General features: G+C 29.2%; 1 protein-coding gene across 1 annotated transcript in view; it reads left to right on the top strand.

Moving 5' to 3' along the window:
* LOC132930962 (heparan sulfate glucosamine 3-O-sulfotransferase 5-like) overlaps window positions 1-17556 on the top strand; it is a 38966-nt gene extending 21410 nt beyond the window's left edge. Inside the window, exon 4 of the mRNA XM_060997090.1 lies at window positions 12753-17556. Coding sequence (XP_060853073.1) covers window positions 12753-13298 — 546 coding nt within the window. The 3' untranslated portion in view covers window positions 13299-17556. The remainder of the gene's footprint in view (window positions 1-12752) is intronic.

Here is a 17556-nt window from a genome sequence, read left to right as displayed (position 1 = left end):
ATATTTGATTAACTTAAGTTTAGTAATGAATCATAATAAAAAATATAGATATTACTATTTATACTCACAATTTCGTGCTTCGTGATTGAATTGTGATATTTACATTGAATTACAAACTATTGATCTTTGTTAATTTTAAATATGTCTCGAGTAAGAAAATTAAGTATAATTTTACACTAATCAGAAATTTAACGCTTTCACTTTGACAGTTTTCGTTAGGTTAAACAATTAAATCAAAGAGTATACTATTTTATTCAATATCCGCATTCAAGCATACATACGCAAGAATTACGGTATGCATTAGAAATGTATAACATTTATATTATCGGTAACTTTGTAGAGAAATGTACATTATGTACTCAATTAATAGTTATGAAATTATAATAAAACGATACATTTTCTACAATTTTCATATTAAAAGTATAATTTATTTTAGAAAGTCCGCTGGGAAATTCATAGTACGAATTATTGGATATATTTTATGAATACCGAATTATTTAAACTATAATACATTTTAAATTATTCAATTCGTTCTTGTATTTGCAGAACTTATTATGTTAAAAAAAAATAACAATTTTCTAACAATTGGTATGCAATGGGAGTACATTGGTAAATTTAATGAAATCCATAATTTACCATGTGATCATTCTCGTCAACGAACTATGCTAGTACTAAAAATTATATTGAAGGATTTTCGTAAAAACCATCTGGAAAAAATAATCAGTATATTATAATATTTTAGTAAATTAATCGACCCGTCTTGAGTTTCATTCATTAGTCATAAACTCATAACCTAAGAAGGTGCATATATATTTTTATGAACCGCCGTCAATCCGGGTGGCTAAGAAAATGCTTATGACTTGGAGCCATTTTAAATTATAAAATGGCTTTTGATTTTATATAAATATTTGAATTAATAATTAACACTTAAATAAATATTAAGTGTTTATATAGAGAAGGGGATCTGACGACATGTGTTACTGTACTCTCGTATATTATTGATTTTTTAGATGAGTAATGTATACATTTCAAAATTAGATGTGATGTGCATATTTCTTACTTATAATTAATGATATTATACTTGTCGGCGGATGTCTGTAGTTTTATAATTTGCGCTGCACACAATATCGATGAAAAAAAAATGTCATTCGAGTATAAACGTAGTGGTATTCACCGGCATATGGTACTCTATACAACTTGCGCTTATCGAAATATCTTATTTAGCATTATAATTATTAATTACCAATCTTAGTATAACATACATAATAAAATGGTTGTTTTTAAAGGAATACATTTATATTTCCAGTTTAGGTACTAAAATAATAATAGTAATGTACACACACGCGCGCACGCAGTATGTTTAGCAATATATAAGATATTATTTTAGTTTTATAAACGTACCAATAAGCACAGAATTGTGTAATTTGATTATTTTTTTTAGTATAATTTGGTATTGAATGATTATATCATATTTTTTTAACATGTATTAAATCATAAATATTTTATATAATAACAATCCTTCAAGTTAATATTTTACATTATAGATTTGAATTTTCAATTATTTAGCGTACTTTTTTGTATTGTATTGATGTATTTCTATAGACGGAAGTCTAGTCAGATTTTAGAGCTTATTATTATTTTTAAACAAAGCTGACATTATAATAGGTAAAAATAGTATTCATATTAAATACCCTCACATCGGCAGTAATAAACATTACCTATTGTACTTTGTACAATGATACATAACATGAAATATGACAGTTAATATTGATCAAATATAATATTTCTAATGATGCAAAAATATGTTTAACTTTTTAATTTATTGCTATTGAATACCATTAATAATATAAAATGTTTTTATTTCTGGGATGTAATGGCCACAGATTATAATAATATATTGTTTATAATATCATATTAATATACAGTTTCATAATGATAGTTTTTTTTTTTAATAATAATAATACAAAATATCGTTTCAATATCACCGATTTACGTGTAGTATGCTCGTCTAACAAGGTAATTTTATTTTATTATTATTATTTTTTTGTCGGTTTGGAAATTATTACACAAATGGGTTAAGCCCCTCCATCCCCTCCACCGCGCCGCTTTAACCACATACAGACAGGCCATATAATGTAGTTATAGATTCCATATTTAATGCTCTGTTTGTGCACTGTAAGTTGGAAACGATAATAAATTGATCGCGGGTCGCGCGTTTAAAGTGATAACAACGTAATGCCCGATGAATTCTCGTGACCTAGTTACGATTGCGTCGTCTGACCCCGTGACTGTTGTAGGAGACTGTCATGCAGTTGTAATTGAATTTTTCATTTGTTTTGGCTCGCCGTAATTTTTTGTCGCCGTCCGACGTTCTACGCGTATAATCTTGTCTCTGCAGTGTTGTACGATGTTATTATCGTTAATGTTCATACATTAACTGGGCCTCGTCATGACGTCACCTCCGATTCCGACACGCGCGTACCCACCAAATGTAGTTTATTTGGATCGTTATTGTCTAGTAACGGCGCTATTAAATTTTATAGTATCGCACGAATCTCCGCACTGTAATATAAATGCTTGAAAATGTCGGACGTACGTCGTGATTGTTACGCGTTCGTGATGTTGTGGTGGGGCTCCCCGCACGCCGACGTTCGATTATTTATACACCTCCGTGCGTAAAATTAGGTACCGAATGATTTCCGCTCGTGTAATTATGCGCTAATTATGTCCAGAAAGTGTGTCGACATCGCTGTGTTCAGTTGTAGGGTTGGCGATTAACGCGTTTCATTGTTTATCGTGTATTCGCGTTTGGATATGACGCGCACAGTTTCTTTGATGATTTCTCGTTTGCTTTTTTTTTTTTAATTCGTATAGTTACTCATTAGTCATTGAACACCACTGCAATATGAAATTGGTATGATTTCAAAAGGTTTTTCCAAAGGGTAGATATAAATTTATTTCTGAATCGATTGATCCACTGCAGTCATATTTAAAATTACTTTATCGGAGTACAAGAGCTCCTCCTGACCGGAATAGTATACGTGTTCACCTTGTTTGTTATTGTCATTAAAACTACATACACAACAAACATATAATTTAATATATGCGAACGTATTATATAATATTGAGTACTATCGATGTGCATACGAAACTATATACGAAAATTATACACAATTTACTTTTCAACATTATATTACTGAATAACGTTAATGTATGTTGACACTCCATTTACTTCAAAGAAATATTATGTATAGTGTATAGTACTGTATACATAAAATATATTATATTATTATGTATATAAATAATTGAAGTGGTGTGGCTTTATTTTAGTTATGTTCTGACCTAAATTTTCAATACAAATATTGTACAAATATTATATTTATAAGTTATATTGATGTATTTTTATTCTTTGATTATTGAAAAATTCTTTTTATTGCGTTGAATAACGATAAAATGACATTATTTTATTTTACAGTACTTGTTTTGACACTACACATACTAAAATAAGAATTCAGCAAATAATATTTGAATGTTCCCTATACAAGGACGACACGTAAAATCGTAAATAATTATTGCTGTATTATTTACTGCTAAGGTCCATATTTTGCTCTCATGACATTCAACTACAGGCCACAGTCAACATTTTTGACACCTGATAGGTCCAAGTATTCGAAGCCAAGGACAGAGTATTCTTCCTAACCTGCTTATTTTATAAAAGCAAAACTTAGATTATTATTAGTTATATATTAATAAAAAAAAGTATTATTTCATGACGAAAGCCTTTTCATTATATAATTTTATTTTCCAATAATTAAGGGTATTGTTTATCATATATATTAAATATATTCAATAGGTTCAATATTTTGTTGGTAATACGTAACAAAAATATTTAAATAAGATGTATGGTGTTGGTGTATACATTATTATTAATTAATGTTTAATTTTTATTTAATAAATGTTTGGGATAATTATTGTTTTAAGTACATTGTGAACTATCGGAAAATATAAACATATTGAGTAGGGAATTTTCTAAGCATATTGAGTTATTAAACTAAAAATCATATAATTGTTTGCATTAAAATAATAAAGAGATACTCTTTATAAATAATAATTATTTAATCTATTTACTCTCACCTTAATATTATATTATTAAAATATTTATTATTTACATATATTTTTCTTAATTTTTTCAACAGGGTGATGATGTCTAATAGAAATATTATTATACCAAGTATGACAAAATAATATTCTAAAATTTCCTGCGGTACACAACTGCCCCTAAATTGCCTATTCAAATCGCCGGGTCACCATCATTTTATACACATAATAATATTACTAAACAATAATAATATAATAATCATTATTTATCGCCGTCTTGATTACAATATTATTACACTAAAAATGAATATTAAATACAATATAAAAAAAGCAGTTAATTATAAACTGAGGTTATGATTCACATTTTAGATTGAAAATATGAAATGTATTTTTGTTTATTAAATATTTATACTCGTTAACTATTAATTTTAATAAACTAACATTCTTAACACACAATAATGACATATGTAAAATAGAATTAAAAAATATTTTGCCATGAAAACTTTTGATCAATAATTAAAATATTTCTTGATATCTTTCAAGGTTGATTCTTGCGCAAGTGGATAATTTATGAGTAACAACAATATATACATTTTACATAGTATAATATCCACTATAATCTTCAAAAGTCCGAAGTGAATTTATGATGAGGATAAATTAGTAATTTATTTATTTATATAAATTACAAATTTTACTTTCGTGTGAAACCAACATTTAAATTTCATGTTTTTCTATGTATAAATGTAGATATGATGACGTTCAATTTATTGGCTTAGGTTTTTTATGAACGTTTCCTTAGTTGTCTCATAATCTTATAAGTTTTTTTTTTATGTATATTACTTCAAATAAAATATAATGATGTTTAGATTATATCAATATTTTTATTTTTTACACGTGAAGAAAACGTAAGATTATAATATTGTATTTAATCATAACAACGTTATAAGTTTAAAATTATACGTAAAGTAAATTTCAATCGAGATAAGAATATTGTATTGAGAAATTATAATTTTACAGTTCTATTTAAGACTCGCGTATTATATTGGCCATTTCTATGTAAATTATGGAAACGCACAGAAAGTTTCTTCTTATTCGCATAAAAACAATATTAATATCGTTTGAACTTTTAAAAAGAACCGTGCTCTTGATAAGCACTAGAAGTTATTATTATTATTTCTTTGTATTTCGTAGTCTTGTAACTGCGCATAAATAAAATACAATTCCGTAAAATAACGTAAGAAATGTATATAGCAGTCGTACCAGTCGAACTGTTAAAACATTTAATGTATACTTACCTGACATACTGCATAGTGCAGTATACTGATTATAATAATATACTACACAATTTCGAAATAAATGAACTTCTTTGAAGTTTGCCGAATTAACACCTAATTAACGCAGGCGTGCGTTGTGGACGTTCGTGTTATCGTGTAGTTCGATCATAATGTTTATTATTCGTCTACTCCTTCAAGTAATCAACTCATCTCAGCACGTTTGTGGCACACAACTATAACGCCATCGACGGTTAATAATGAATCACCATAGTTTGTTCGAAAAATCTTGTCGACTATTCTGGGCGAATACGAGTATAAAATACTTCCGATATAATCCAGCGTTGTTTTAATATTATACGTAATATTAAGTGTGCCCATCATATACTTCTACGCGGTACGTGTCTGGTAGAGTTTGGTAAATATTTTGTTACTGGTTACGGTATGGACTTTATTCGTTTTCGATGATCGCGACTGCCGAGCAAAAAAATAACAGTCGTTACTCTCGTAAAAAAAAAAAACTATTGGCACCCCGCCAGTATAGTGAAGAGCAAGTACATGTTGGTACGTGGTACCCATTACGGACGTGGGGAAAATTCGTTAAGATACCTAACCGCTTACGGTAGCAAATCTCGTTGGTAATCTCTTGGGATTTTCTCCGAAGGTTGTATATTATTAAATGGCATAATAATATAATATGCGCGATCCGAGAGTAAATGTATGTTTTTTTTTCTCGACTTATTTTAACGTTGCACGGGAAAAAAGATAATTTTCACATGCGGATACTTTCCTGACAAGTAACACTCAGCGGGTGGCGTTATATTTGAATTAATAACGAAATGGTCGGTGGTTTTAACGATGTCGACTGTTCTCCGCAAATGAAGACTAAACGTTGTCGAGACCAAGTGAACTATTGATTTTTCGCGTTTTTCGAAAATAATGTATATAAACAATAAACAATAGAGCCATGTCGATTATACGCACTACATTAAATAGGTAAATATAAAGGACAATTGTTTCGATGTAGAATACATTTTTTTTTCAGCAAACATTTCTGGATTTGAATAATATGACATAATTTTATTCATCTATTGTTTTTCTAGTTTTTTTAAAACGTAAATTGTTTAAGCGTTTTACGTTTCGGGTTATATTATGTATATCGCGGCCCGAAAAATATTGGAAGTGATCGACAGCTGTCGATATTTGCGTATCGATTAGAGCAGCATTCCAGTATGCACGTTTATAAAAATATTTTAGGAATGTAAATATTCAATCCGTTTGACTGAGATTACAGTGGCGGCGTTCGGGGATGCAATGGTGATGGAGCCGAATCAACCAAATACATTTTAAAGTATACAGTCTACAGACAACGATGACAGCCGCGTTTCGACTGCTGTCACGGGTTAGTTGCAGAAACTTAATTTCGATTTATTTCAGAGTACATCATTTATATATATATATATATATATATATATACAATATATATTTTAAAAGTATTATATTATACAAATCGAGTGGTGGTGATTCGTCAATAAAAACGATTGAAGGACGATAATATTGTTTTATATCACAGTTCGCAAACATTGGACGGACGTTCGGTTAGGTTATAATAATTTCCTACTCGGCAGATTGCTCAGTGATATACAACCGACAAAATTGGCCGTTAGGATTTTGATCACTTATTTTATTTGAGTGGTGGCGAGAGAGAGTAATTAACACAAGATAAAATTGTGAAAATTATTGTCAAAGTATTTTATTAATAAGATTATATTCGATTTTATTAACCAATAACCACCAAATAGAGGTACGATACGCGTCATTCTGAAGTTTATTCGTTTGAGCGCGATTTTTTTTTCCTTTTTATCGTACCGAAAACGATTAATTCTTCGAGATCAGAAGATACGAGTTTATACGTTGATATCGATAGGGCACAAATGTCTATCGACCCGATTTTAGTTTAGCGCGTCCTGTTAAACATACTATCAGCTAAATTCTAGTATTAAATCACAGCACAATAATACGCAGTATACCTATAACAAATGAACAACCGTATACGTCTTTGGATTATCGATATTTTTACTAACATATAGGCTATAAAATACAAGTTTCTAAATCTAAATTTGTATTGAAATATCGTAAATTTTCACTTGGTTTTAAGGTATCGAACAAAAATCTATACTTATCTAATATAAATAGTGCGATAATATATAAGATCTATTAAAGTGTGTAGAAAAAATGAATTACATGATTCGCCAAAAAATATTTTTATTTAATCATGAAAAATGTACTTTTACAAGATTTTTTACACGGAATTAGTAGGTGTAGTCGAAATTTAATAATATTTCTCGTTGCAGTGTAGGTAGGTGTAATATGATATATTATATTATAATGTAATAAATTATCGCACCCGTGGCTAACGGACCACCGTAATTCTATTGTACTCGTGTTTATACAAGATGTATGAGGATGGGGTTATTTTTTACTTTCAAAGGCGCCGAGCGAACGAGAATTAAATTGCTCGTAGGTAGGTCGCTTGCTAGACGACAGATACAAAATCTCAGCGGACAAGAGAAAACGTTGGACAAATGAGTAGATAAAACGGAATACACATAGTTTGTCAGCATAACATAGGCTCGCGTGTATTAAACAAAACAATTAATTAAATTTCCGCGTACAATGTACATATTATTATTCTATTTTATTTCAAAAACAATTTTATACTTTCCTCTTGTGAAGCATCGGAGCGTCGTCAGATTTTTGGAAAAACAATTATATTTTAAAAACTGCCATTATATTATTACAGCCATTTGAATGCGTTTATATAGGTATACCCACGCAATGTTTACGCTTGATGGGCACTACCCTTCGTGGCGGGCTAATAATAATCGAAATACAATTCGCTACAATAAAATATATAAAAAAAATAGTAATAATAATAAACTGCATGACGCGTGACTATTGTAGGAGATGTCCCCGACGGCGGAGTTAAAACTTTTTCGATTTAATAAAATTATAACATATTTTTATTATTATTATTGTTGTTATTTTAAGGGAAACATGCGTTCATATCATAACCTATATTATGTAATAACATGTAGTATGCGACCTGGCTATATTATATAGATTTCGTCGTTTTTTCCCACGCTCGACTAACATAACATAAATTTATTATAAACCATGACGTATACGTTATACATACTGTTCGTTTGGTACTATACATTTTATACATTAGCTGTCGACTCAAAATATTTTAGTGCTGTCTTTTAGTACGAAAATTTCAACAATACATTTTTCGTTACTTGTATTTGTACCAGAGTAAAATAATGTACTATAAAAAAATTGTTAAATTAAGAAACGTTGTTAATAATTAGATAAAAATCGTTTGCCAACATTTAAGAAAAAAAACATACCTACTGGAATTTAAAGTAAAATATAGAGCGTTAGATACTCACTATTGACAAAAATATGTATAATTATAATGTATAATGTCCACGGTGAATTAAATCTGCATATGAAACAATAAATAATGATGAAGTAATTATTATCCAATATATTTTCTGATATAGATTATTTGAAAAAACATTGGTAAAACTATAACATAACTATGGACAATTGTAGTAAACTTGTGTGGTGTATAATAATATTTATTTTTTAAATTCTACGAATTATTATTACGTATGGGCGTAAACTGTTTAATTTTAAAAACTTAAACTCATACTACTATAATTTATAGTAGAAAAAAAAAATATTTTATAGTTAGAATGCATAAATACAAAATACGCAGTGTGACTAATTTTTCAGTCTAAAAACTTTTTATTGACAATTTTTATTTTTATTTTTCCTCCTGTTTTTGTTCCCTTTAAGTTTAATATTTCAATATATTCGTACTTTATATTAATTAATACAATGTAAAAAAAATTCTTATTTTTTAATGCTTTTAATATACTTTGGTAGATTTCATTTATACAAATTCAAGTACATTAAATTAACATAAAACAAACTAAGTTTAGGCAATTTAGAAAGAGTTAACAATCAAATAGAGTGGGATATATCATATATCGTATGCAGAGAAGGGAGAGATTGTTGGGCCCCACAAGTCCAATTTTTGACCAGAAAAGATTTTACGAATTTACAGGCCAGCAAATTGTCTTGATGGAAGATCGAAGAGTCGTTTTCTCACAATTTGGGCTTCATGCATTTATTCTCACTCGTACTCCGAGAATAATCAATGTTTATTTATAGTTTGTTCTTAAAGCACAAATTTAGTCATAATCAAAAATTTAATATCGAAAAACACGATCAGAATGGCCTAGACGATGACATATTGGTATCATTGATTGTTGTTAACAAGTAGTAGTTACACATTGTGATAGTATTCCTATGTATATCTGTCAACAAAAGAAATCTTTCATTTGCAGATTTCGGTGTTTCACTATATATTATGTTACACATTTTGTTTCGTTCACTATAATTTCGACATAATTTGTGAAGTCTTAAAACATCACTCACTCGTAAACTACAGTCAGTCACTGATCATACAGGTATCGTTCGATATAGTGATATTAAAAGTTCAAAAATAAATAAATCAACGTTATTCCCATATATTCACACACCTTATCGCTGGTTTGATAACATCGTTATTAAATATTCACTCCTCGTATAGCACAATAGCATCCACTACACTTCTAATAATGTTTTGATATACCTAATTTTTTGGGTGCTTTTCGTGTCTCGTTTCTATTAATATAATGGTCGTCTGAGACCGAACTGTTTAACACGATTTAATATTACTATAATAATAATAATATATACGCACAGTCGACATTTATTTTGGCACGCGAGGGTTTGAAAATATTCATGACTTATAAAGCCACTGCAGTAATAATAATTAGTAGAGGCACTCGTCGTTTGATCCGTTCTTAGAGATAACGCAGACAGTCAATATTATTACCTATGGCGTATTCATAAGTCGTTTGCATTCGCCTTGATCGAAGGTAAAACACTTCACCGCATGCACCACGGGGTTATTGCGGAGTAACAAAATATTACAATTCATATTCGTACATTTTTTGTGGTCATTATAGCGACACAACGCTATAACGTTTCACATTAGATATTATGTTAAACTTTGGTTGTTTTTTAAGCATTCGCGTTCTTGATGCAATATAATATTATACGCTATTATATTATAATATTATTATTGTTATCAATAACAGTTTTATTCGTGTGCAACCGTTCAATATTTAAGTGCATACGCGTACAGGGTGTCCCACGAGGATTTGTACTAATTTAAAGTGATGGGTTAATAGAGTGTTTGCATATTGTTACTCGCATCACACCAAAATCGTAAATCTTCGTGAGACGTGCGCTGTATATTCCGCATACACAATATTATTATTATTATTGTTATTATTTTGTCTAAAATATATATAACTACAAACAAACAATGAAAAGCTGATACTACAAAACGCAATGCATTATATTATATTATTATTATTATTATGCACAGCTTTTCCATACCATCGCGTTGTTAATTAAACGAAGACTCGCTAAAATTTATCTTAGCGGAATTATTTTCATTGTTCAGATTTTCGCTATAAACTTATCGAAAAAAAATCACAAAATGCATTTCACGCCAACGTTGTAACACGATATCATTGATATTGGTATTGTAGTACACGAGTTTAGTAGATCCTTTCAGGAAAGTAATGTATTCCATAAGATACATGAATATGTATATCCCCTACCTGATTGTTACCTAGAAACTACTTTTAGCACATCAAGTGGTAATCTCTGAAACACTCACTTATTATACTTTGAAAGTCTCAGAATTCAGTAAAGCCCTTGTTGTCATAATATAACTGAACAACAGAATATTCGATGCTTTAAATTTTAGTGTTTCAAGTGCGTTCCTATTTTAAAATAAATAAAAAATAAAAAATATAAATAAATTATAATAAATAAGAGGATTTTAATACAAACATGTATCACCTTCTCCCAACGAACATTTTTTTTAAAGTTCATCAATGAATTTAAATATAAAATATTGAAAAAAATTTACTCTGAAACTTAGATAGTAGTTTTATGTCACACATGTGAGAATTAAAGCAACTTAAATTTACTAAGTTTCAGAATAGAAATAAATATTCAATTCATAAATTAATTGTATAGTTAACTTAAGTGGATTATTAAAAAAAAAAAAAAAAATTCTAGTTGATTTAACTGAGATAATTAATAATTTATTTTTCTCAATACTTTATGAGATGCGTATTTTTTTATATCACTTTAGTAATCGTACAATATTACTAACTGGACAATATTGTAGCATACATATTATAAATATAATATATCTTAAAATAATAAAATATATTGTAATAACACATAGTTTTAGAACAAATAATTCATAATATTACAAGTTAAAATACTTGTAGCATTTTTAAGAAATGTCGTTAATTTAAATAAAATACTTATTGATTTATAAAAAAATAATTATAGGATTATTCGTATATTTATATTCTTTGAATATTTTATTTTAAATGTATACATATTATGCACAGTAAGCTGTGTAGACTGTAGGTACTCTAATGCACCAGGCTGGCTACTGATAATCCACAAATCATAAAAAACATAATATGGGCACCTGCTCGTTTGATAAAACATGCAAAGAAGCGATTGTTTTACAAATCAAGTCACTCAATAGTGAAACTACAATAATACGTCATAATGTCATATACATAACAACAACAATAAGAAAAAGTAAACTGCTGAAATGTATTTATCTATAGGTTACATTAAAATATAAAGTGATCCGTTTACTGCCTACACTAAATCTTAATACATTTTAGTGCTTTTTTATTAAAAAAAAAAAAAGAAATATTAATATTATAATAATTATTATATTTACATTTTAATCTCTCTTCACTATTTTTGATTCATGTATCTAGAACTTTAAAATTAAAATCTAGTTTCTATACCGACTTAGATTTTTAATTTTATATTAGTAAATGGAGTGTGCAAAAATCTAATGGATATAATGTAATAAAATAATTAGTTTAATGTTAAACAAATAGCTTTTTTTTTCCCAAAGCATTTAGGTTTAAATGTGATAAACTTAAGGATAATAAATGTTCTATTTCACAGTATAAAGAAATAGAAACTAAGATAGTAAGATAGTTTAAGATAGTAGGTAATATAAATATTAAGAAATTAAAAAACCGTAGAAAAAATACTTTTTTCTAAAAACTAATTATTTTTATAAATTTGATACTATCAATGGATCACGCACCCAAGGGTAAATATAGTACCTACTTATAATAGACTATTATATCCTTCTTATTATATTATAATATACGAACGTTATTACTTTAGACATCTCGTTCGCAGGTACCGGAACGCATCAAGGCGATGAATTCGAGCATTAAGCTGCTGCTCATCCTCAGGGATCCTGTGATCAGGGCCATATCGGATTACACGCAATTGCACAGCAACCCCTTGGCGAACCGCAGCAGTCGGTCGTTCGAGCAGCTAGTGGTGAAGCCGGACGGCACGGTTAACACCAACTACCGGCCGGTGGCCGTGTCCACTTACCATAACCACGTTTACCGGTGGCTGGACGTGTTCCCCAGAGAACAGTTGTTTGTGGTCAACGGCGACCGGCTCATCACCAACCCCGTGTCCGAGCTGAATCGCATCGAGACGTTCCTGGGCCTCGAACATAGAATCGGCGCCGACAATTTCTACTTCAACCGAACCAAAGGATTCTATTGTCTGCGATACGGGCCTGTAGACAAGTGTCTGAAGGAGACCAAAGGCCGGAAGCATCCGGACATCCAGCCGGAAGTCGTGGCCAAACTCCGGGAACATTTCGGTCAGCACAATCAGAAGCTGTACGACGTATTGGGACAGGACTTTGGGTGGCCGGAGAAGTAACGAATGGTTTTAGTGGTGTTTTGGGAAAAGGGACGAGTGCGGATGTCACGGTGACATCGTTTTTTTTTTTTAAATGTTTTTCGTTCTTTTGGAGTTTTGTATACAGGGATACTATATATATATATATATATATATATTATATAATATATATATATATTTATAACATTATAAATATTACTATAACGTCACAAAATAATGATATGTACTGACCACGGCTATATCGCGTGCCAAGCGAAGCGCTTTATGTACTAGACTTAAAGTGTGCGCTCGATTTGTTCTTTTTATCACATGAAACGAAACGTTTGAACACTGTCATGCTCATACTACCTGCATATATATATATATATATATATATACCTATAAATTATATACTGAGAGCAAGAAATAACGGACGAGAGGAAGGGCAGGGAGTACGCCGTGTGTGCTTAAATCGTTTTCTTTCAAAACTTCACCATATATTAACAAGACGGGATGAATTTTAATATATTTCAGCAAACAAAATGTCGATATCACGATGATAATATTATTATTGTAGCATTTGAGGTGAATGACGAACCAGTTGGTTTCGGAAATGCTCGTAAATAAACCACATAACCCAATCTGAAGTAGGCACCTTATATAACCACGGTAAAACAGAATTTAAAATAAAATTAACCACGTTGATTTATATATTTTTTTTGTAAACTTTTTCCGTGTACAATACAAATACATATAAAAATATGAAAATATCAAGTTGATCATAATATTATGATACTATAAAGTAACGATAGGATTTTTTTCATTTTAAGCGCATGTGGTTTTTACTTTTTATCGGGAATGCTTATTAATTCGACCATAATGTGAATAAAATTACCGCAATAATAATTACAATTAAAAAATAATGTACGTTATGCGCGTTACATTTTTCTTCCCATCGAGCGTTATTATATCTCTTAAATAAATTCAAACAATATTTATTATATACGGTGCTCGACTCACGGAAATCGTGCCTTTTCGATATCGCGGTCCGAGGTATTTCCTCGCCGTCTTTCGTTTGAATTTGTTATGAGTCTTCATTTCTTTACTACTAACACAAGTCACGGATATTATTTCACCGAAGTCAATAATGAACATTGAACATATCAAACTAGATTTTTTGTTACACTCTCAGTGGTCCATGCAGCATGCACAAAATCGACCGACATATCAAATTATATTGTGTACACTAAACCAAAACATATAGTAATCTCTCGTACACCTACGTGTAAGATTAGTTCGTTATCTTTTTTTTTTGTTTTGTTTATTTTTTTAAAATAATTTTCGGTCTAAATGTTATGAAATGTTTTAACACTAACATTATTGATATTATTATTATTATTTTATTTTTCATGACCGATTTACGATTAACTATCGACCAAATTTCCGCCTATTGTACACTACTCTACTGTTCCCACAAACGCAATTACAGCAGTAAGCCATCAGTTTAACACATTATATTGTGTTACTGCGTTATGGTAGTTTATCCGGACGATGTTTAAACATTATAAATTATAATTGTCACGAAAACTCAACTACTGGAAACGATCTTCAGATTAACCCATCGTACGTATCAGACGTGCAATACTTATAGATTGTTAAATGTAATTATAAAGCGTCGTTAATAGACTGTCAAAGTTGTTACACGAACAAATAAATTATCATCCCAAGTCACTATATTACTATAGAAAAAAGCATTTGTCGAGTTAATTTCAGTCGGTGTGAAAAAAAATAATAATAATAATAATAAATAACTGTACCTTAATGCGTTTTAAATAGTACAAATGTATGAAAAACAAATATATATATATATATACATGTTCCATTTCCTCTGGCCGTTACCAATAGGTAGGTAAAATTTTCAAAGTTAAATCTACTTAATATAGTAGATGAGGAGGAACGTGGCATAATAATATTATCATAGTGCAATATTATTACTTACCTAATACTATTTTTACATAATATTTACAATTTTCAATGAGCAATAATGACTTCCTCTTCAAATGGTTGATAAACTATTTATACTTACATATTGTTATAAATAGGAAAATTACCGTGTTATGTTATAGTATATATTTATATATGTATTTTGTTCGTTACGATTATTATTATTATTGTTCTTTAAAAAAAAAAAAAAAAACAACGATCATATCAATTATAGACTTTTTTCGTGTATTTAATAAGTCGTTTATAATATTACATTTTAAGTAACTTAAAACATATCAATGTTTGCAACGTAGCATAATTATTACTATATATCATTAAGAGACAATTTTAAATTGTATTTGTATTATCGTCATAAGGGGAACACGGGGACAAAAGTCGAAAGGATCTGTGTGTCACTTTTCCGTTGTCGTTTGCCGTTATATTATAATATAAGTCGAACATGTTTATTGTTATGTTATATTATACTACTGTACTCATATTTAAAAAAAAATGTGAATTTTTTTTCTCGTATTTACTACCAACGCGGTTACGTCTTAAGCTTCATCGCTGTCACACAGAAATCCTAGCGACACGTGGTCTTATCTATATATGTTTCGTAATCTGTGAAGGTTAGGTACCACGTATACATATCATATTAATATTATACATATCATATATAATATACCAATACCGTGGAAACTATTTGGTTTAAAAAAACAATGTTTACCAAACGAATACATATCATTTTGATTAAGTAGCGTTTAATATTATATAACTTTATTGTACTATTTGTACTTGTATTTGATGTACTTTTTTTTACCGTTATCGTATAATAATTTATTGTTAAGTCGTTTATTGTATAGGTAATTTTCTTAGAATTGCAATGTACATTTGCGGTACCACAGGTGACTCGGAGAGCAATATTATGTATATTAGTATATTCATATTATGACTATTGGACAACTGAATCTACTGATTCCAAGAAATAACTATACCGCTCATAATATTGTAATACAATTTAATCAACGAAGTATTCACAAAAATATGAATGTAGGTGAATTTTATTGAAATAAAAATTAAATTATAGGATGGTTAGATTGTAATGGGACTTTGTGAATTTGCTCATTCTAATTTAGTCTAAATTACTGTATATGTGATTTTGGCAACACGAAATCGTATGTTAATACTAAAAACGATTATACACATTTATAACACTCAAATCCTATAAACAAATAATGCATGTGTTCTCTCATTCAAACATTGGGATCAATGTAGACATTGCATATACATGAAATAAATTTAAGATTAAAAACACCCAAATTTACCAATATCTACGTCGAGAGTCTCCAAATAACTAACAGTGGGCCATTCTGATTTTTACTTGATTTTTTTTAAAATTTTGGGTAAAATGTATTGCATTAAATTTAAATTATTCTGCAGACATTTTAAACAACTGCATGATGTAACAACCGTTAAAAACTTTCATGTGTTAATTATACACATTGTATTTTTTTTTTCTGTACTTTAAATTTTGAATGCATTTTCTGATTATATATTAATATATTATATTTCGGAGCGTAAAAGCTTTTTAATTTGTATGTGGCCCTCAAGTAAAAAAGTTTTTAATGATTCCTGACCTTTATATATTCAATTTATCGTATACCGTAAAACAATTGTCAAATTGGATATTATTTTTATTTAGTTCTAGTTCTTACGTTTTTAGAAAAATTCAAATTATATATATATAATTATGTGATATAATATAATTTTTTTTTTTTTTAAATTTATAACTATTAAACAAATGAATTTAAATAATTATTTTCTACGGATTACCCTTCATATTCACTTTGGATTTTTGACCAGGATAAAGATATAACAAAAATATTATACAAAATATAAAAAATTTGATGTGAAACCTCCCCCGGAATTACTACAGCCGGTTGTCCAGTCGTCGTGAAAATTATGTTATTATTACCATAGCGAAACCCAAAAGCATACCATTTCGCCGCCGCTTCTCGTCCACGGCGATACTGTTAAAAGTCTCGTGAGTGACCGTTCGCCTCCGCAGTCAGCTTTCGTACCGCGACTATATAGGCGCGTCTCGAGTGTTTATAGTAGCACGTTTACGATAATTAGACTGTATACATATCAATATTATTATATTACGATATTATTTGCATATTATTTTCGACATGAATACTACAATTTGTTTCAGCCGTAGCACGATATTGTTGTTATTATTTTATTTTTTCTTAAAAATCGTTTTCTAGTCATATTGTATAATAATATTATTAATAAGTGTTGCTGTTTGTTTGTT

Source organism: Rhopalosiphum padi, chromosome 4 (assembly GCF_020882245.1).
Source record: "Rhopalosiphum padi isolate XX-2018 chromosome 4, ASM2088224v1, whole genome shotgun sequence".
Taxonomy (NCBI): Eukaryota; Metazoa; Arthropoda; class Insecta; order Hemiptera; family Aphididae; genus Rhopalosiphum; species Rhopalosiphum padi.
The sequence above is the reverse complement of the archived record's forward strand: the minus strand, read 5'-3'. Positions and strand labels throughout refer to the sequence as shown.